At 56.8% G+C, this 20,352-nt stretch overlaps 1 protein-coding gene and 1 long non-coding RNA gene across 6 annotated transcripts; one reads left to right on the top strand and one right to left on the bottom strand.

Moving 5' to 3' along the window:
• The first annotated feature begins 479 nt into the window (after positions 1–479).
• PDZD7 (PDZ domain containing 7) lies at positions 480–20,271 on the top strand. 5 transcript variants are annotated; one of them, XM_046026400.1, is made up of 16 exons: positions 480–545; positions 1,210–1,597; positions 6,998–7,138; positions 7,461–7,635; positions 8,162–8,338; positions 8,553–8,700; positions 9,930–10,821; positions 11,319–11,513; positions 13,092–13,142; positions 13,699–13,874; positions 17,064–17,155; positions 17,274–17,365; positions 17,519–17,593; positions 18,094–18,705; positions 19,014–19,114; positions 19,523–20,271. In XM_046026400.1, exons 2-16 carry the CDS (start codon positions 1,375–1,377, stop codon positions 19,682–19,684), a joined length of 3,312 nt encoding a protein of 1,103 aa, XP_045882356.1. In that variant the 5' UTR covers positions 480–545; positions 1,210–1,374; the 3' UTR covers positions 19,685–20,271. The 5 variants fall into 5 exon arrangements, with proteins under 5 accessions (XP_045882356.1, XP_045882358.1, XP_045882357.1 ...); XM_046026402.1 differs by lacking the exon at positions 480–545 and having other exon boundaries at positions 1,149–1,597; positions 9,930–9,990; positions 10,414–10,821; XM_046026401.1 differs by lacking the exon at positions 480–545 and having other exon boundaries at positions 1,149–1,597; positions 17,522–17,593.
• Positions 7,096–15,699, bottom strand: LOC123954958. The gene is made up of 3 exons (XR_006821197.1): positions 15,385–15,699; positions 8,071–8,255; positions 7,096–7,209 (listed from the first exon to the last, which is right to left on the bottom strand). It is a non-coding gene; the product is annotated as an uncharacterized LOC123954958 (long non-coding RNA).
• Positions 20,272–20,352: the final 81 nt, after the last annotated feature.

Here is a 20,352-nt window from a genome sequence, read left to right as displayed (position 1 = left end):
ACACACACACACACACACACACACTTCACAACTCACCCAGTCACCTCAGAGAACACGCCTGCCCCGTACCCAGAAGCCAGCCCACGCTCCTGGCCACCGAATGCTTACACCCCCTCTGCCCAGGTGCCATTCCCTCACTGAGGCCTTGGGAGTGACGCAGAGGGGTGGCAATTCCAAGAGCCCTAGTGTCTGGCTTGGCCTGGAGAAGAAGCGGTTCTGGGCTCCCCTGCACTGAACCCGTAGCGGGAGGGTACGAGGCGTGGCCCAAACCCTAAGTTCGTGGGGCGGGGGAAGGCATCAGAACTCGAATTGCAGCGGGCAGAACCCAGAGACCTCAGCCCAGGTGACAAACTGCAGTCCTGCGCGCCCGAGGGAGGGGACGGAAGCGGTGACTGGCGGCTGTCGCAGCCAATAGGAGACCGCACCTACGCAGGCCGGCCTTATTCCCGTAGCCTGGGCGGAGTGCGGGCGAGGTTTCCCCCAGTTGCTGCGCACGCGGGCGCCCACGGGCGGGGGAGGCTGCCGGCGGCCGCACCAGCGAGCAGGTGAGGGGAGCCAAGCTGGAGAGTTGGGGGCCGAGAGGACCGACCCGTGGGTGGGATGCTGCGTTCTGAGTCCCAGAGCTTCTCTGGGGGACTTGGCTCCGGGTTTTGTGCGCGCTGTTGTGGGGCTCTAGCCTGCAGGTCCTCCGCCAAAGCCTAGGAGAGGTTCAGGCCACCTCGTTAGAGGAGAGAGGAGGGGGATGGAGGGGACAACAACCTGGGACCAGGGAAGATCTGGTGGTCGGGGAGTCTCTGGGACCCTTGGCTGCAGCTGTCCCAGGTCCTGAAGCCCTGCCCTAGAGACCCGAGCCCCCTACCCAAAAACACAAGGAGAGGTGTGCAGGGAATTGTCCTGGCCCCAATTTCCTTCACACCATCTGAAGCCCTAGGGCCCGCAAGAATCCATCTCCACGCTACCCAGGACTGGGCACTGGGGTAGATGATTCAGCTGAGAGCCAGAATGAAGAGTGAATGAGAGGCTCCCACTGGCCTTGTAGAAATGGCTCCGCAAGTCTGCGATGGTGCCTGGACTGCACCAGGGGCGGGAGAGGAGAGGGGCCTAAGGCATGGGACGACAGGATGCTCAAATCAGGGCCAAGGTGGAAGTTCTGGGGCCAGCGAGGGCAGCGATTACACCCTTGTCCCCATCCCTGCTCTCCATCCGCAGGCCTGGAGCGCACACTCCCGAGAAGCAGCCGAGGTGGGGCGCTCCCAGTACTGAGACCCCTGCTCTGCACAGAAGGCTCATGGAGCGGGGGGCACGCAGGGCCCTTTTCTCAAGGGCTAGCAGGTTCCTTCTGGACTTGTAGGGCGCCGCCTCAGGCTAGCCACAATGGCGCAGGGTTTTGCAGTGGGCTTTGACCCATTGGGCCTCAGAGACCTCAGCTCGGGCTCCCTGAGCTCCCTCTCCTCCCGCGGCCACCTGGGCAGCGACTCTGGCTCCGCAACGCGATACCTGCTGAAGAGGCAGCAGCGGCTGCTGAACGGGCCCCCCCGCGGAATCCGAGCCTCATCGCCCATGGGCCGCGTCATCCTCATCAACTCCCCCATCGAAGGTGCTAGCAGGGCCCAGCTCGGGCCTGGCGCTGAGGGTGGGGGTAAGGGCCCCGCTGGGAGGAGGAGCTGGAGACATGGGAGTCTTAGAGCCGTGGGGCCTGGAGGGCCCCTGTTTAGCCACACATTCCTCCTCATCGGCCCTTTCTTCAGGTTCAGGCCAACACTATAGGGTTGCAGGATTGTAGAGAGGTGGGAGGGGGGAGATAGGAGTGTGGAGGCAGGGACAGGTGTGTGTGATGTGCTAGCTCCCCAGCCAGCAAGATAGGCTATGGAATGCGCAGCTCCATCCTAAGGACTCCGCCTTTCTCCTGTCCCTTGGTGTTCGCAATGCGGGCTGGGGGGAACAGGATGGAGAAGGCTCTATCCATCAACCAACCCGTTGTGTGACCAGCTCCATGCTGGGTTGTGAGGACTCAGTGACCACTGGGGAGACGGAATTAAAGATTTCAGGTGCAGGGGTGCCTGGCTGGCTCAGTCCAAAGAGCTCGGGACTCAGGACATGAGTTCAAGCCCCAACTGGGTGTAGAGATTATGTAAAATAAGTAAATAATCTTTTTAAAAAAGATTTCAGATGCAGAAGAAAAGAAAGGTAGAGTAGCAAATGTTCCAAAGAGAGGGGAGAGAAGGAGGGTTGAGGGTCCAGAAGGGAGCCCCAGGCCTGGTTTCCTGATCTGACACAGTTGTTTCACGCTATTACATGGCACACCCGCTCTACACCAGGTCCTGCGGGGGGCCTGGAGAAAAACGAGGGTCAATCTTCACCTTCCAGAAATGTACAATGTAGTGGGGCTTAGAGACAGAGGGATGAGAGCAACTCGTGCTGGGATGGAGGTTTCCCAGACATGGCTGGAAGTGGAAACCAAGAGCACAGGGCGGAGGCCCGGATGGGGGGTGGGGTGGGGGCAATTAGGAGACAGCCTGGCTGCAATGACAGATGTGAGGCGACAAAGAGGCAGTGAACAAGACAGGACCTTGAGTGTCAGCAGGGGTGGGGAGCAGAATGGGCACCCCCGGGGCTGGGCTTTCTGTGGGACAGATGTGATAAATATCTCCAGCTCCCCTTCTGTTTCCCAGCCAGCAGAACTCCCCTGGCTGGATCCCAGAGTGGACTTTTCAGACCCGTCTCCTCCCCTCTGACCCAGCTGGCATCACTGTCCCCTTACCCCGGCTGCTGGTGTGCTCAGGGTGCGGGTTTTCCTGCACCAGTGGCCCAGGCCTGCTCACTCCCATCATCTACCATGCTGGGTCTCCCCTACCCCAATGAGCACCAAGGCACTACTCAGAGTTACCACTGCCACTCGGGTCACGGAGCAAAAGTCCTCAGAGGAGCTAAGGGACGTGGTAGGGGACAGGGAAGGCATTAGGGCAGGACCTTTTTAGGTCCCATTGTATTAAAAGAACAAATACATCCCCCTCACACAGCCCCCCAGACAATGCCCCAACTATGGTGTGACGGCTCTGTACACTCTCCCCCTAAAGATGCTCTTGCAGAAGTTCCAGGATGGCTCTGTCCAACTGCCTCGCCCTCGAGCCCTGCTCCTGCAGCTAAGGGGAGGGCCAGACAGACTTCCACCAGCCGGCCCCTACCCTATCTGGGCTGGGAGCCCCTGAGCTCAGAATTTTCCCTTCCACCTGAGCACAAACATCTCCCCAGTCACTGCATCCTGGAACCTTTCCTCCTTGTTACTATTTAGACTATTCCAGAGGCCTAAAGTAACTGATAAGAGAGACACAGTGGGGAAGGAGAAACCACAACCCACCTCACCCCCATAACTTCCCACCAGCTCCTCAAACTCAGCTGGTCCCAGAGAAAATTCATTCTCTGATCCAATTCAGTCTCTGAGCCCTTTCTCCCCTCTCTCCTTCATCCATTTATTCTTTTACTTACTCAAAAAATCCTTGGCAGATACCAAGTGCTGTGCGGCAAACTGGAGATACATTGGCAGAAAAGGATTACAAAGTCCCTACCATGAGTGAATTTATAATCTAGTGAAAGGTGACAGACAATAAATAATATGTGAGCAAGCCAGTCATGAGAAAGGATGGTAAGACCCTCGGAGGCACTAATTTGCATGGTAGGATAGAGTAGTGGCTCGCAAACTTGGGAAGACATCAGAATTGCCTGGGGGGCTTGTGAAAAGATAAGCTGCTGGGGTCCCACACCCAGAGCCTCTGATTTAGGGCACCTGCAGCGAAGCCCAAGAATACACATTTTTTAAAATATACTTTTCTTTTAAAGATTTTATTTTTGAGTAATCTCTACCCCAATGTGGGGCTCAAACTCACAACCCTGAAATCAAGAGTCACATGCTCTGGGGCGCCTGGGTGGTTCAGTGGGTTAAAGCCTCTGCCTTCGGTTCAGGTCATGGTCTCAGGGTCCTGGGATCGAGTCCCACATCAGGTTCTCTGCTCAGCGGGGAGCCTGCTTCCTCCTCTCTCCCTGCCTGCCTCTGACTACTTGTAATCTCTGTCTATCAGATAAATAAATAAAAAATCTTAAAAAAAAAAAAAGAGTCACATACTCTACTGACTGAGCCAGCCAGGTGCCCCAAGAAGATACTTAAAAAATGTATTGGGGGGGCTCCTGGGAGGCTCAGTGGGTTAAAGCCTCTGCCTTCGGCACAGGTCATGATCCCGGGGTCCTGGCATCGAGTTCCACATCAGGCTCTCTGCTCAGCAGGGAGCCTGCCTCCCTCTCTCTCTCTGTCTGCCTCTCTGCCTACTTGTGATCTCTGTCTGTCAAATAAATAAATAAATAAATAAAATCTTTTTTTTTTTTAAAGATTTTATTTATTTATTTGACAGAGAGAGGTCACATGTAGATAGAGAGGCAGACAGAGAGAGAGAGGGAAGCAGGCTCCCTACTGAGCAGAGAGCCCGATGCGGGACTCGATCCCAGGACCCCGAGATCATGACCTGAGCCGAAGGCAGCGGCTTAACCCACTGAGCCACCCAGGCGCCCAATAAATAAAATCTTTTAAAAAATGTATTGGGGCACCTGGGTGGCTCAGTGGGTTAAAGCCTCTGCCTTTGGCTCGGGTGGTGGTCACAGGGTCCTGGGATCAAGCCCCACATCGGGCTCTCTGCTCAGCAGAGAGCCTGTTTCCCACCCACCCCCCCGCCCTCTCTCTGCCTGCCTCTCTTCCTACTTGTGATCTCTGTCTGTCAAATAAATAAACAAACAAAAAATTTTTTTAATGTATTTACTTGAGAGAGAGCAGGGGGAGGAGCAAAGGGAGAAGGACAAGCAGACTCCACGCTGAGCTCAGAGCTTGTTGCAGGGCTCGATCCCAGGACCCTGAGATCATGACCTGAGCTGAAATCAAGAGTCAGTTTATTAACCAGCTGAGCCACCCAGGTACCCCAAGAATACACATTTTTAATAAGTTCCTAAATATGCTGGTTGCCTGGAGGGCACGGTTTGAGGATCACTCTAATAGAGGTCACTTGGGAGGAAGGCAAGGGACTTCAGGGAGGGTAGACCAGGAAAGCTTCTCAGAGAAAGTGCTGTGTGGGCCAGGAGGGACTGCAGGTTGGGAGCTGGCTTTATGAAGGTCTGGGCAAGAGTTTCACAGATTGAGGGAACACTGAAATGATTAGCCTGTGAGAGGAATAGGAGAGAAGTCAGTGTAGCCAAAACTCAATGAGGTTGGGGTGGCGGCCAGAGGTGAAGGGAGAGAGGTGGGCTGAGGATAGCCCACGGAGGGCCTTACTGGGCCTACAGGATTGTGAAGTTCCTTCTAGAAGCAGGAGCAGGCGCTGAAGTTTTTAATAAGCAGGCATGATCTGTAAAAGCTGACTCTGGCCATTGTGTAGAGAATGGCCTAAAGGGGGCAAGCCTGGGAGTGAAGAGACAGTGAGGAGGCTGTGAGCTCCTGGAGGGGGAGGTCAGTGGGCAGGGGTAGGCCAGTGGAGGTAGAGAAGTTTCTATCCTCAATGGCCCCAAGTTCCTATGCTCAACACTAGAGATTGGCAGCCCACTGGCCCAGGGCCCTAGGAAGGGCCCAGGGAGGAACTGAGAAGAAAGAGGGTTGGGGGACAGGAGAGCCGTGGACTCCTGTGCTGGGCTGAGATGTGTGCAGACAGAATCAGGCAGGGAGCCTCAGGATACCACACATATCTGTCTTGCACCATCCCCTACCCACAGGCTGCCCTTGGAGATTTCTTCCTGAGCTGTTCTGGTCATGTATTGTAACCTGATTTCTTGTACATCAAGCAGAAGAGTGTGTGTGTGTGTGTGAGAGAGAGAGAGACAGAGACAGAGACAGAGAAACAGAGACAGAGATAGAGAGAGAGAGAGTTCTCCCTCTCAAATACCTCTAGAGTAAGCCTTGCCTAAGAAGAAATCTCACCTTCTCATCTGGGACCCAGCTTCCCTCTCCAGTCTTCTTAACTTTTCTAACCAAAGACCTTCTCAAGGACCCACCTTAAAGCCTTTGCTCACTCCATCCCCTCCCTCTTGGCGCCCTCCCTTTTTGCTCCACCCATTAAAATCCCACCCATCTTGTCTTCCCAAACACCTTCCCTGGCAACTGCAGCTCCTGGGAAGCCTGTTTCTCTGACATTCCCCAGTGCTGATGGAGAGAGACCACTCTCCCAGAGCCCTGGGCATATACTGCAGCAGAGTGGTGTTTTGGGTTTCCCTCCTCATCTAGTCAAGTAGCTCCTTGAGCCCTTACCTCCAGAATCACAGAGTCTAAGAGATAGAAGGGGCCTCAGAGATCCTTCTACAACATCCCAGACAGGGATTTATCAAGTGCCAACTTGTATGCCTCCAAAGATGGGGAACTCACTATCTGTCTTGGAAAACTCATTCCATTGTCTGATGGCTGAAGGTTTTAGAAAGTTTTTTCCTACTAAATTGGCCTCTGTCGAAGTCCACTATTGAGTTTGGTTCTGCCATCTGGGTTACACAGACAAAAACATCCAATGCCTTTCACAGAATAGCTCTTCAACTATTTGAAGACAGAGCTCGAATACTCCTTTCTGCTCAAGATGAGGAGCTCAAACTTGGCTCAACTCTGCCCCATAGAATGGAATCTTGAATTTCTTTTCTATCCATCTGACCCTCAGAGTGGCAGGGGTTTTAGGAATTTGTTCTATCCCAGGCCTGTGGGAGTGAGAAGCTTAGTAAGCACCAGAAATACACACACCCCTATATAATCAGGGAAGGAGAAGAGCATCTTCTAATATGGAGCCCTGTCCTGCTTGTTCCCATACTCTCTCCCAGACCCATACTCTCAAAGGCACCAATAGGGAACTCAAAAATTGGCTGCCCTTAGGCCTTCGGTATCTGTGCCTAAAAACTCAGCCCAAACTGGGAAACCCAGGAGCCCTCTGTGCCCAGACTGGACATGGGAGTCATGCCCGTGTCCCTCCCTGCTCCTGCCACCACACAGCCAACAGTAATGAGAGCGATATCATCCGCACTGTCCGGGTGGAGAAGAGTCCAGCAGGGAGACTGGGTTTCAGTGTGCGGGGCGGCTCTGAGCACGGCCTGGGCATCTTCGTCAGCAAGGTGGAGGAGGGGAGCAGTGCAGGTGAGCAGGGCCCCCTGAAGGGAGGTGCTGGCTGAGGGTATGAGCCCCCACCTCACTGGGGTTCTGGAGTCCTATTTTCAGGGATGACAGGAAAGGGTCCTCAGCTTTGGAGGGACTGATCCAATGGGGAAATGGGGCCGCCTCCCCAGATGGAGTGGGATAATGGACAAGTCCCTAGCCTAATGAGGAATACCCAGACCTCATCTGGGGACCCCAAATCTCGTGGAAAGAAGCCTGGTGGGGGGGCGGTGGAAGGCTTAGCTTTGCCCTGGGGGAACTGTCCTAAGAGGCCCATGCCAGCTGCCCCCCTCCCCTGGTGCAGAGCGGGCTGGCCTGTGCGTGGGGGACAAGATCACGGAGGTGAATGGGCTGAGCCTGGAGAGCACCACCATGGGCAGCGCCGTGAAAGTGCTCACGGGCAGCAGCCGTCTGCACCTGACGGTGAGACGTATGGGCCGAGTGCCGGGCATCAGGTTCTCCAAGGAGAAGACCACATGGTGAGAAGGCCTGGTCCCGGCCCTGACCTTGCCCCACCCTGTCCAGCCCACCCAGCCCACGGCAGGAGAGGCAGGAGACACAGGGCTCTGCGTGGGACATGGCTATGCCTGGCTCCCGCTCTTTCTGTCCCCCTGGCGCTGGAAACACAGCGATCCCAAGGCCTGACACTGTAATGAGACAAGGCCATGTCTGTCCCCCAGCTCTCCTTCCAGGTCTGTCCCAGGTGCCAGCAGTCCTGCTGTCATCACTCCTGGGAACCTGGACATAGTAACAGCTCCTCACCCTCAGGGTTCTTGTGGGGATGTGAGAGGGGCCCTGGCACAATGGGCCACTCCACAGAGAGAGGAAATTGGGGTGGTTTCCCCACCTGATGAAGGGAACTTCCCACTGAAGGGCTCAGGACTGGGGAGTCCCCCAAGGCAACCTCCCCTTACCTGTGCAGTCATCGGGGATGCTGGGAAGAGACGGGGTGACTGGTCGTGGCTGGGGGAAGCCCAGACTGATGGCCGCTTGCTGCTATCCCAGGGTGGATGTGTTGAATCGGCGGCTGGTGGTGGAGAAGTGCAGCTCGACACCGTCAGACAGCGGCTCGGAGGACGGCGTGCGCCGCATTGTCCACCTGTACACCACATCGGACGACTTCTGTCTGGGCTTCAACATCCGCGGGGGCAAGGAGTTTGGCCTGGGCATCTATGTGTCCAAGTGAGGGCTGGGGCAGGGCGTGCAGTGGGGACGGGTTGGCAAAGGAGGCTCAGCCAAACGCATGTCCCAAGGAGGGCCTAGGTCAGGGGTGGGGCCTTGGTAGGGGTGGGGGGCTCCAGGAGGAGGGTCCAGGATTTTGGCTGGGGCGTTCTGGTATCTAAGTGAGGGAGGGCAGGCCAGGTGGCCTCTCAGACTGCCTCCTGTCTGACCCCAGAGTGGATCATGGTGGGCTGGCCGAGGAGAATGGCATCAAGGTGGGGGACCAGGTCCTGGCGGCCAACGGTGTCAGGTTCGACGACATCAGCCACAGCCAGGCCGTGGAGGTGCTGAAGGGCCAAACACACATCATGCTGACCATCAAGGTGGGCAGGACTGTGGGTGCCAGGGAGAGGCCAGACTGTAGGAAGGACTTCCCAGACCTCTCTAGTACTTAGTATCTGTTGCCCTACAACTTAGGACTTTTCCATAGCCATTTGAGAGGGCACGACATTGTGCTCATCCCTACTGCACAGAAGAAGAAACTGAGGCTCAGAGAGGCCGAGTCATTTAGGAATCACGGTCACTTCCTCATCTGGCCAGCAGCAGGACCTGCTTGCTGTCCTGCTCCCCAGACATGGAGGGCAGTGCCCTTTCCGATGAGTGGGGGAGGTGCAGGTGTGGAAGGAGAAAGCAGCCTGCCCAAAGGGCTGGCACTAGCTGTGGCTTTGGGAGGGGCCTGGGCGCAGGGCAAGGAGGCTGGGCTGGGGCCCCAGATCGGATTTCAGGGGAGGCACCTGCATTCATGATTCATGTGGGTCTCACACTTGCCTGAGGATCATGTCATTCTCACTCTGGCTGCAAGGGCCGGGATGGCTCGCTGTCCACTGGAAACCCACCCCGGCCCCACTCCTGCCCAGCTCTGCTCTCTTCCCTTCCCTAGCCTTCACCCATCTCGCTCTTCAGGGCCTCCTCTGCCATTCCCCCACCTTCTGCCACTTGATTTCCTATCCCACAACCCCCCTCCAACAAATCCCGTTTCTCCCTTTCCTTCCTCTCACATGATCCCAAACACTCCTCCTCTCTCCCACTCTGCCCCTCATTCATTCATTCAACATTTTTAAGTGTGTACCACATGCCAGCCTCTCTGCCAGGTGCTGGGGCTACAACAGTGAGCAAGACAGAAGAAGTCTCTGCGACGAGGGGTGGGGGGTACTGGGGTGGGGGGAGCCAGGCAAACAGGATGCATGGCAACTGACAGATGCTGTAAGGAAATTAATAGAGAAATGGGAGGGGTCATCGAGGAAGACATTTTTAGCCGGGGGTCAGGACAGGTCTCTCTAGGGGGCTGACACCTGAAAAGGGAGAAGGAACTAGCCAGAAGACGAGTGGAAGGAAGAGAATCCAGACCAAAGGAGCAGCAAATACAAAGCCCCGAGGTACAGAGGAATTTGGCATGCTCAGACATAAAGTGGCCCATTGGTCTTGAGCATGATGAACTTGGAGGAGAGAGATGGAGTTGGAAAGTTTACTCCTATCCCATCCCTCCCCCTTCTCACCCGCCCCCTTCTCACGTACTCCCTATGCCCTCCTATGCCCACCACGATCTTCCTAGGAGACTGGCCGGTACCCTGCCTACAAAGAGATGGTTTCTGAGTACTGCTGGCTGGACCGATGTAAGTGGCTCAGGCCCTGGGTTGGAGGGAAAGGGCTGAGGCCTGTCAGTGGGTCAGAGTCTCTCAGGACTAACTGGGCAGGAGGAGCAACCTGCTTGGGACTTCCTCACTGCCCAGAGCCATTTCTGGGCTCCCCTCTGGAAGTTGCAGGTTCAGTTCCCGGCTCCCCTGGCTCTGGAGTCCGGCGTGGGATAGGGGTGGTGGGTTGCCATGAATGGAGGAGAAGGGACTTGCCTAAGGTCTCTCAAAAAGTCAGGGGCAGGACTGCTAAGCCGTCGGTTCCCCAGAGCCCATGCTTCCAGCCTCCGCGGCTACCCAACACTCACCCACCCCCCCATGCCAAAGGTGGTCTGCAACCCTGGCAGGGCCCTGAAGCCACCCTGCCTTCCCCTGAGATGCCCCTGCCTTCCCCACTGCCTGCAGTGAGCAACGGGGTGCTGCAGCAGGTGTCCCCGGCCTCTGAGAGCAGCTCCAGCGTCTCCTCCTATGCCTCCAGTGCCCTCTACAGCTCCGCGGAGGGCTCGGGCTCCCTGCCCTCCGACCGCATGGATGTCTGCCTGGGGCCCGACGAGCCGGGCAGCTGGGGCCCAGGCTGGGGGCGGGCAGACACAGCCATGCAGACAGAGCCTGATGTGGGGGGCCATGTGGAGACCTGGTGCAGCGTGAGGCCCACCGTCATCCTCAGGGACACTGCCATCCGCTCCGACGGACCCTGGCCTGTCCGCCGCCTGGATTCTGCGCTCTCCGAGTCCCCGAAGACTGCTCTGCTGCTGGCCCTGAGCCGGCCGCGGCCCCCCATCACGAGGTCCCAGAGCCACCTGACCTTGTGGGGTATGTAGGGAAGGGGCGGCTGATGCTCTCTCCAGAGCTCCCAGTCCAACACCTGCCGCACACCCAGCCCTAGGCCCTCCCTTGGCTCTAGGCCTTGATTCGGCCTCATTTGGCCCCAGAATGCACTCAGTTGCCACTCTGGGCCCCATTTTCCACTGGTCCTGGGCCCCAAACCCACCTTCAGATCCAGTCCCAGCTCCTGTCAGCTTTGGACCCCAAACCAACCCTAATCCATCCTTGCCACCCTGCGCACACACAGGCACAGACACACATACCCCGGCCTTCTTGGAGAGTCCTCACAGAGCTGGAGCCGTGGGTGCGGAGAGGTGGAATGTGAAGGAGGAAGGCCCAGCTATGTCCATCCCCACCTCCCCATAAGGCTGGGGGTCCTGTCTGCCCCTCCTGTCTCTCCTCTCTGCCCCTCTTCACACCCCTGCCCCTCGGCCTTCCCTTCTGCCCACCACCCCAGCTCCCTGGGTGCTCCCTCATGTCCGCAGAGGAGAAGAAGCAGCGGAAGAAGAAGTTGGGGTCCTCTGGGGAAAAGGGGGCCCTGCAGCGCTCCAAGACACTGATGAACCTCTTCTTCAAGGGAGGGCGGCAGGGGCGGCTGGCAGGCGATGGGCACAGAGAGGCCTGGACGCTGGATGGAGGGAGCCCAGCCAAGCCCCGCCCTCGCCTAGACCTGGACAAAGGTAAGCAAGCAGGATGAGAGACGGGGAGGAAGGCGGTACAGCCCACTTTGGCATCCAGCAGCTCTGGGCTGAACTCCTGCACTGCCTTTTACTTTACTCCCAGCTGGGAGTCGCTACCTGCCCCCATAAGCCTGTTTCCTCATGAGTCGCGTGAGAGTCATGATTACCTATTTCTTCAGGAATGGTGAGGAATAAGGGAATGGGTGTATGTAAATCACTCAAGGACATCGTCTGGCGTACAGAAGGTCCTCAGAAAACGCAGTGGTCATTGTTAAACTGTCTCATCTCCCCACTTTACAGAAAGGAAAACTGATAGAGCCACAGCCTAGCCAGGAAGTTGAAGGGCTTGGGTCAGGTCTCTGTGCTCTTGGTGTTGAGGTGGGTAGGGCACGCCTCTCCTGGGATATTTGTCTTCACCTCCCCTGGCCAGAGCTCCACAGACCCTACCCAGTTCTAGAATCATCCCTGGGCAAGGCTGTTTCTAGATCAGGGCCCAGGTGGAAGGGTCTAGGCAGGCTTCACTTAAGACAGGGGCTTCCAGTGGACCCTCAGAGAGGCCTCGTCTCTCAGGCGAGGCTCCAAGACTGGACCACAAGTGGATGAGTTAGACTCTCGGGGTTGTACCGGACAGAAACCAACGCAAATTAGGTTTAAAAGCACTTCTCAGCTCAGCTACTGATGTAAGGAGGTCTAAAGGTTTAAACAGTCTCATCAGACATCTGTCCCCTTCATCTTTGGTTCCCCTTTCCCCTGGGTTGGCTTCATTATCCTGCAGGTTTTGCCCACTCAGAGGGAAGAGGGCACTGCCACTTAGCAACCCAGGGCCACAGGAGAGCTTCTTATAAAGGTCCTGCTGAAGTTCCAGACTCTCATTGGCCCTGCTGGGTCACATGCCCAATGGGGCGGGCCCATGGTGCTTTCATGGGCCTTCCTCGGTCCCGGAGCCACCCTGGAGCCCATGGACTGAGAATAGAGGTCCCCAGGTGAAACTGGGGTGCTGTTTGCGGAGGGAGAGTGGAGGTTGGGTAGGCAAAAACAATGAAGGAATGAGGATCTGGACCCAGCCCCTACTGGGGGCTAAGGTGAGAGTCCCACAGAAGAGACAAGCTCTTCAGATCAGGCCGAGCCAGGCCCCCTTCCTCAACCCCACCTCTTTTTTCACAGTCCCCCGGGCCCTGCTCTCACCTGATGCTTCTCCTATCCCTCTGGACACTCCTCTCTCTCCTCCAAAGGCTCCTCTTTTTTTCTCTGTCCTCTGAAGGTAGGTGCTCCCCCAAGCTTTGTTCTTGGGGTTCTTCCCTCCACATATTTGCTTTTAAATGAATTTCCACAAGCAGAACCCAGACTGCACCCTCTCTTGATCTCAAACTTTCGATGATTCCCCACGGCCTATGAATGAAGTCCCTAAGGGACCGTGGTCCTTGAAGATCTCCGTGGCCTGGCCTCTTGCCTCCCCATTCCACCTCCTTCCAGCCTGAGTTCTGCATTCCAGCCGGTGACCCAGCCAGCCCTGAGCCCCCCAAGTCCTGTATTCAGATTGGGAGCCAGGGCCCGCCGCTGAGCCTTTCTTCTCCATAGCAGGGGCAGTGGGGCCCGTGCAGAAGTTTGTCACCTGGAGACTGAGACGCGGTAATTCATGCATCTCTTTTCCGAGGCCTGGTTGACATCAGAGCCGCAAATGGGGTGCATGTTGGAGGCAATTAACGGGCTTTGGTCTGAACTCAGCTGGGGTCATGCATGGGGGACTGAGTGCCTACTGGAGGCAACTAAAAGAATTGGGCTAAGCTTACCAGGAGAGACAGGGCTGCAGAGAGATATTGGGGTGCATTTTTAAGAACTGGTACTCAGAGGGACTCCTAAAGACAGGTTTTGGGGAATGAGGGAGCCTGGGCCAGAACTCCATTGAGTACCATGGCAGTGACTATTCATAGGACACCAGTAAGGAACAGACTAGTTTAGGGGTCTGTGTTGGGGGCCAAAGGGTCTGGATTGGAGCGCCCTTGCTGGGAAGATTGCTATGGGAGACCACGGTAGGGAGACTTGGGGCTAGGCTGGGATTCTGTCAGCAGTACCTAGGCCTCTCAGCTGACCTGTTCTGGGGTCTGACCCCACTGAGAGAAGCCCCTGTCTCCTCTCCTGAGGGTTCCTGGCTCCGTCACCATGTGCTTTTGCTCCTTCCCTGCAGAGCGGGAGAGGGGCCGGGCCCTGCTCTCTGCCAGGTCCGGGAGCCCCTCCAGCCAGCTGCCCAGCATGGATGAGCAGGTGCAAGCCTGGGAGAGCCGACGGCCTCTTATTCAGGACCTGGCCCGACGGCTGCTGACTGACGATGAGGTGCTGGCCATCACACGCCACTGCTCCCGGGTGAGCTTCCGGCCTGCCCCCAGCTCCAACCTGCGGTCACCCAGCCACCCAGTCCCTCATTCATTAAGGCCACAGTCTCTGGTCAGTATCTGGGCTTGATGCCGTGAGGCCAGTGGTCAGTAAAAGCAGAAGTCACTCCCGTTGCGCATGTGCACACACGTACGCACACACACACACACACACACACACACTGAGCTCACAGATAGGAAAGGGAGATACAATAATAAGAACCTAAATACCCATAGTGACAAATCACGTCAAGGGCTAGGAAAGGAAAGAGCAGGAGAAAATAACCCAAGAGGTACAAATTAGGTGGTGTGGTCTAGGAGGGCCTCCTGGAGCAGGTGATGTTTCAGCTAAGGAGAGAAAGAGCTGGACAGGTGATGAGTCGGAGGACACGAGTCTCTGTGGTCACTGCCTTCTCGCTCCTCAAAAGCCCAACCTTCTCCCCGGAACCCCTGCCTCCCTCTACACTTGGGTCAGCCCACAGGCCCAACCTGATGCCACCCTGTTACCCAAGTAAGTAATATTTTGTCACCCACCCCCACACACCTCAAGCCTCCCCCAGCATCTGCACTGTTCTGTTTCCTTCTACTTCAAACAGAAAGTGGGGCTCCAGGGTGGAGTGCAAGGTAGATGTGAGGGAGTCCTTGTGGCCTGGATGTTGGAGAGGCTGTGGGAGGCATAGCCTCCCTCTCCAAGGGGACCAGAAGGCCCTCTGCTCTTGTCCTGTCTCAGAGTCCCCAGGTTTCCTGTCCTGGTGTCCCCGTGAGGGGCCGGCATCAGCGCACATTAAGCCCACACGCAAGAACAAGCCCCAGGGCCTCCAGAAAGTCGCTTGTGATTCCCCCCACGTCCTCAGCCTGGTCGGAGTGGGGCTGTGTTGTATGTCTGTGTGATATGTACAATTGTGTGTCTGTGGGGTACCTAGGTTTGCATGCGACTGTGTGTCTAGCTAAGGTAGGTGCGTATCAACTGGAGACTGAGACGTGGTAATTCATGCATCCCTTTCCCGAGGCCTGGTTGACAGCAGAGCCACAGATGGGGTGCATGTTGGGGGGCACCTAGGGCCTTTGGGCTAAACTCTTGTCATCACCCTCAATTCAGGGCTGAGTGGGAACCCAAGCACCAACCTCCGTGAGCTTGCACCTCTGCTCTCTGGCCATTAGGTGGCGCGCTGTGTCCGTTTCTTGGCTCAGCTCCTTTTCCATCAGCCCTCGGTTTCCTCCCACCCTGTCCAAGCCAGGACCACCTCTCCCTGCATCCCCACAGCACCTGCATACCCCCCAAACCTGACCCACACCTCACCAAAGCAATCAGACCCTCTGGGGTGGAGCTCTGGTCGGAATGATTAGTAAATCTCCCCTAATGACTCGAATGTGTGGCCTCAAACCCTAAGTTTACTCCCTTCTCTCTCCTCTGAGCCAGCTCTCCACGGCCACCAGGCCAGACTTTAGAAACCCCATCTTGGATCACTTGACACTCCCCAAGTCCCCTTGCAATCTCTTACCTTTGGTGGAGCAGAGAAAGTTTCTCAGGCTCCCATTCCAGGCCTTCCCTGCTTTGACTCCCCAGCCACGAACCTCAGCCTTCTCGTGGTCGCCACATCACCACCTCGTCATCTTCTGTTGGCCACTGCCTAGGGTTACACATGTGAGAACTGCACAACTCTGGGCCACCACTCACCCCAGAGTCCCAACCTATGCAGCCTACATGGAGGCCCTTCTTGTAGCCCGCAGTCAAGCTGAACTTCCGTCTACCCATTATTCCACCCCACCCTTAGGGCACTTTCCTCCAAGTAGTCATGCTGTTCCCTTCATATATCCTTAAGAGTAAATGTAAATGAAACAAACCTACTAAGAGGGGTCAGGGTAAAGGTCACTGCCTCCAGGAAGCCAATCCCGGACTGCGCATGCTCCTCTGAGATTCCCTCTGCCCCACGTTTCCCGCTAGACTGACTTCTGAAGGATTTGGAACAGGGTCTTCATCGTTGTGCCCCCACTGCCAGCACAGGGTAGGACACTTAGTAGATGCTGAACGCAAATTTGTGGCCTTGAAGTGTGTACCTATGTGACAGATTCTGTGCAATCATAGATCTCTCTCTCCATACATAAGGGGGTGTGTTTTGGACACGTGCATGTGTGAGCCCCTGTAACTTTTTGTGTGTTTAGGACCACATAGTTTATATTTTATTTCCCGGAATTTATGATGTCTCACTCTGACCACCAGGTCTTGCTGTCTGTGTTTATTCCCTTCCAGGATGAAGAGAGAGTGTGTGTGTGTGTGTGTGTGTGTGTGTGTGTGTGTCCGTGTCCCTGAATCAGTACTTGTCACCCTTCCACCACCAGGATGAAGAGAGAGAGAGAGAGAGAGAGAGAGAGAGAGTGTGTGTGTGTGTGTGTGTGTGTGTGTGTGTGTGTGTCCGTGTCCCTGAATCAGTACTTGTCACTCTTCCACCACTAGGGGGCAGTGTGTTGTCCAAAAAGGGAGGCTCCCAGTGTTCGTTTGCCAGTTTGTCTGCGTTGGTGGGGTGTGGCTGGTGGGATCGGGCAGTGCCAGGCAGAAGGGCTTCCATCCCCCGCCCCCGCAGGGGACTGACTGGAGAGGCTTTCTGTCGAGCCACCCCTTCCCCAAGGTCCCTATTCCAGCGCTGAACAAAGCCTAATTGGTAGGTCTCTGTGCAGACACGGGCTGGGCCAGGCGGGCCCAGAGCCTAGCGTTTGGCCCCAGTTCCTTCCTTCTGCCTGGAAGGTGGGGGCGGGGAGGAGAGTCCACTGCCTGCACATCCTTTTCCGGCACCGAAGCTGGCGGGAGCCTGACTTCTCAGGTTCCAATCGCTCCTCACACTTCCTTATCTGTGTGGCCTTGGGCAAAGTCCTCCTCTCTGAGCCTCAGTTTCCTCAATCTGTAAAATGAGAATAATTCACGTCATCTCTCAGCGTGGATAAATGAGAGACCAGATGCAAAAGGCGTACTAAAGGGCCCGTCCCAAAGCCGTTGCTGCCCCCCCAACTCACCAGTTATTATAGGTCTGTTAGCTCACTTGCAGGCTTCCCCCTAGTCACCAACACTGCCCTGTCCTGGGGACAGCCTGGGATGGAGAGCAGCTTTCCTAAAGGCCCACGCAGCCCTTCCCCCCAGCTCTGGATGTCCCGGCCGCCGGGTGACTGGCGGCACCTCTCTCTGCAGTATGTGCATGAGGGCGGCGTGGAGGACCTCGTGAGGCCCCTGCTGGCCATTCTGGACAGACCCGCGAAGCTGCTGCTACTGAGAGACATCAGGTGGGGTGGAGGCTGTGGGGAGGGCTTGGGGGTAGAAAGGGGACCCCGGAGAACTCCCCCTACTGTACCCCACCAGAACTGTGGCCCTGCCCACCCCTCATCTCTCGCCTTCCCCCAGGAGTGTGGTGGCCCCCACCGACCTCGGCCGCTTCGACAGCATGGTGATGCCCGTGGAGCTGGAGGCTTTTGAGGCCCTTAAGAGCCGGGCAGGTCAGCAGCTGGGGGTAGGATGCGCAGATTCCGAGCCCCAGCTGGGGATGGCAAGAGGGCCTCCCAGGGGAGAGGAGGCAGAGATGACCTTCAGCTGTGTCCATCATGGAGCTTGGCAGGGCCCCGGGCCTCTGAGGGGATCTCCTTTCCCAGCAGTGCGGCCTCCTGCCTTGAGACCAGCCCGGCAGGACACACCGCCCAAGCGTCACCTCATCACACCTGTGCCTGGTCAGTCAGAGTCCCAGCGCTGGGGGAGGGGGCACACTCCTGGGGTACCCGGGAAGGGAGGACGGGCCTTCCGTCCCTGCCCCCATATGGGGTGTTATGGCTTCAGAAGGCCTTCTGGTCCCCTGAAGGAAATTTCTTTCCCCCAGAGTCACATTAACCACTGCCACTCACCTCCTGTACTATTATTTACTTAATAATTGGTTTTAAACCCACTCACTTTTTAAACCTAGTCTCTTTCTACGCAATAATCTCTGAGAAATGACCAGTTTGGTGTGCGAGTCATGTTTTTTCTAAGACACAGACTGTGATAGAAAGCTTTAAAGTACTGTGTTAGCCGGGAACCTAGGCAGAGTCCCTCCCTGTGGGAACACCACCGGAGGGCTTGAGCCAACAGAGCCAGGGGCTCACGGGCCCTCCACCAGCAAAGGCAAGGACTGGAGCCTGGCAGGGTGGCCTGGACTGGTGAGGAGGGGCAGCCTGACCTTGGCCTTCTTCCCCAGACAGTCGTGGAGGTTTCTACCTGCTGCCTGTGAACGGCTTCTCAGAGGAGGATGACAGTGGGGAGCTGAGGGAGCAGCTGGGGGGCCTCCAGCTCTCCCTGGGGGCCTCTGCTCCCCACCATCCTCATAAAGGGATCCCCCCTCTCCAAGATGTGCCAGTAGATGCTTTTGCCCCACACCGAAGCACCAGCACCCCCCCTCCCCAGCCACCTCCTGTCGCTCCCCGGCCCCTAAGGCCTAACTGGCTGCTGACGGAACCCCTGACCCCAGAGGCCCCGCGGCAGAGCCAGAGCCAGGGCCTGGCTCAGAGCCGCAGCCGCAGCCGCAGCCGCAGCCGCAGCCGCAGCCAGTGCCGAGGCAAGTCCCCGGGACGCAGGCACTCCCTATCCCCAGCACCTATCCCCACCCCGAGTGCCGCAGACGGGCGCTACCACAAGCCTCGCAAGGCCAGGCCCCCTCTTCCACGACCTGTGGATGAGCAAGCAGCCAAGGCAGGGAGCCGTCAAGGCCACTCTCAGAATGGAACTGGCAGGACAGCCAGGGAGGCTGCTGAGAAGGACCCTGGCGGGGAGCTGAAGACAGTCACACTGTCCAAGATGAAGCAGTCCTTGGGTGAGTCCATGTGGGCCTGGGTCTGGCAGATGAGGCTCTTGGGTTTGGATGAGGTTCCTGGCCTTGGTTTTGGGGTACAACTGGGGGGCCTGGTATTAAGATTTGGATATGGGGGTCTGTTTGGGAGGTTTGAGATTGCAGGGGGTGGGAACTGGAGGATTTTTGGAGTCAAAAACTGAGTGAGAAGCGAATCTGGGGATTTGAGAGAAGTTGGGGTCTAGACTTGGTGCTGGGGTGCTGGGTTTCTTCTGGGAGCTCTCGGGTGAGGGGAGTGGCTGCACACTCACCCAGTGTTTCTCTCTCACTAGGCATCAGCATTTCTGGGGGCATTGAGTCCAAGGTGCAGCCCATGGTGAAGATAGAGAAGATCTTCCCTGGGGGGGCCGCCTTCCTCAGTGGGGCCCTGCAGGTGGGTGAAGAGTACCCAAGCCCACTCCCAAGGTCCAGAGCTGAATTGGGGAGGAGGGGGGCGGAACCTGCTCATCTTCCAGCCAGACAGGTTTAAACCAGGTCATGGGAGGAGGCTTAGGTGCAGGAGGGGTCAGGCTGGCAAGATGAACAAGCCCAGGGAGAAATTTGTCCCCTTATGCCAGCCTGGGCCTGAGGGTGGCCCATCCTGTTCCACCCCTATCCCCAAGGGACAAAGGGCCATTGTCTGTGCCTCACCCTGCCCCCCACGGCCCCAGGCACAAAAGTCCCATTGTCCATCCTCTCCACCCAGATGGGGAGGAGTGTCCTAGCTGCTGGAGGTGAGAGGTTGGATGGTGGGATGACCTGAGAAGGGAGGGCTGTGATTATTTCCCTGCCCCCATCCCAGGCTGGCTTCGAGCTCGTGGCAGTGGATGGAGAGAGCCTGGAGCAGGCGACCCACCAGCGAGCGGTAGATACCATCCGCCGGGCTTATCGAAACAAGGCTCGGGAGCCCATGGAGCTTGTGGTCAGGGTCCCTGGGACCAGCCCACTACCCTTACCCCCCTGACTTGTCAGCCCTCACTGATCAGTGCCTTCCTGTTGACCATTCTCCTGCCCACTGACCCCTTGATGGTACTCCCTTCCTCCCACTGCCTCCTGGAACCTCCCATTAATGCTCTGCTCACCAGAATCCAGATTCCTCCCACCGATGCCAGGCTCCTCCTTACCCCACCTACTAACCTCCTTGGGCCTCAGGAACCCCCCACTCTTGCTTGATTTGGCTCCTCCCAAAGCTCCCCCAACCTTCTTCCCTCTCCAGCTATCACTAAGGCTCTGCCCTTTCCAGATAAACTTGGTGTCAAGGACAAGGTGCTCCTGGGTAGCCTGTGTCACTCGCTCACTGCCCACGAACTCCCAGGATGGGAAGAGGTTGGGAGAAAGCCAAGGTCTGGAGCTTGGGATTGGTGGGCACTTTCTCCTGATGTCCCTTTTAATGCCCCCAAGCACTGAGGAACATGGCTCTCAGGGCTTTGAAGGGTCATAGCATCCATCCCCCAGTCCCAAGTAGTGTTCTGTGCAAGGGACAGGATGGAAGGCTTTTCTAGTTTCTCAAGCCCTGAGAGACCATTTCATGTCGTTGCCCACCAGGACCCCACATTTTCTACTGGATTTGTCCTCCCCCATCACCCTTTCTCTCCCCAAGACCTCTATGAGGAGTAGGGGAATAGCCAGCAA

The sequence above is a fragment of the Meles meles genome, chromosome 13 (genome assembly GCF_922984935.1).
Source record: "Meles meles chromosome 13, mMelMel3.1 paternal haplotype, whole genome shotgun sequence".
Classification (NCBI taxonomy): domain Eukaryota; kingdom Metazoa; phylum Chordata; class Mammalia; order Carnivora; family Mustelidae; genus Meles; species Meles meles.
Note: the sequence above shows the minus strand (reverse complement) of the source record. Positions and strands in the feature narration are given on the sequence as shown.

What these genes read in the sequence shown, in the direction of transcription:
- PDZD7 (XM_046026400.1), top strand. Translation starts at nt 1,375, where the DNA reads ATGGCGCAGGGTTTTGCAGTGGGCTTTGACCCATTGGGCCTCAGAGAC. An exon ending in TCGCCTAGACCTGGACAAAG is followed by an intron (nt 11,514 to 13,091) that starts GTAAGCAAGCAG and finishes TCTTCTCCATAG; the next exon opens with CAGGGGCAGTGGGGCCCGTG. An exon ending in CCTCATCACACCTGTGCCTG is followed by an intron (nt 17,594 to 18,093) that starts GTCAGTCAGAGT and finishes CTTCTTCCCCAG; the next exon opens with ACAGTCGTGGAGGTTTCTAC.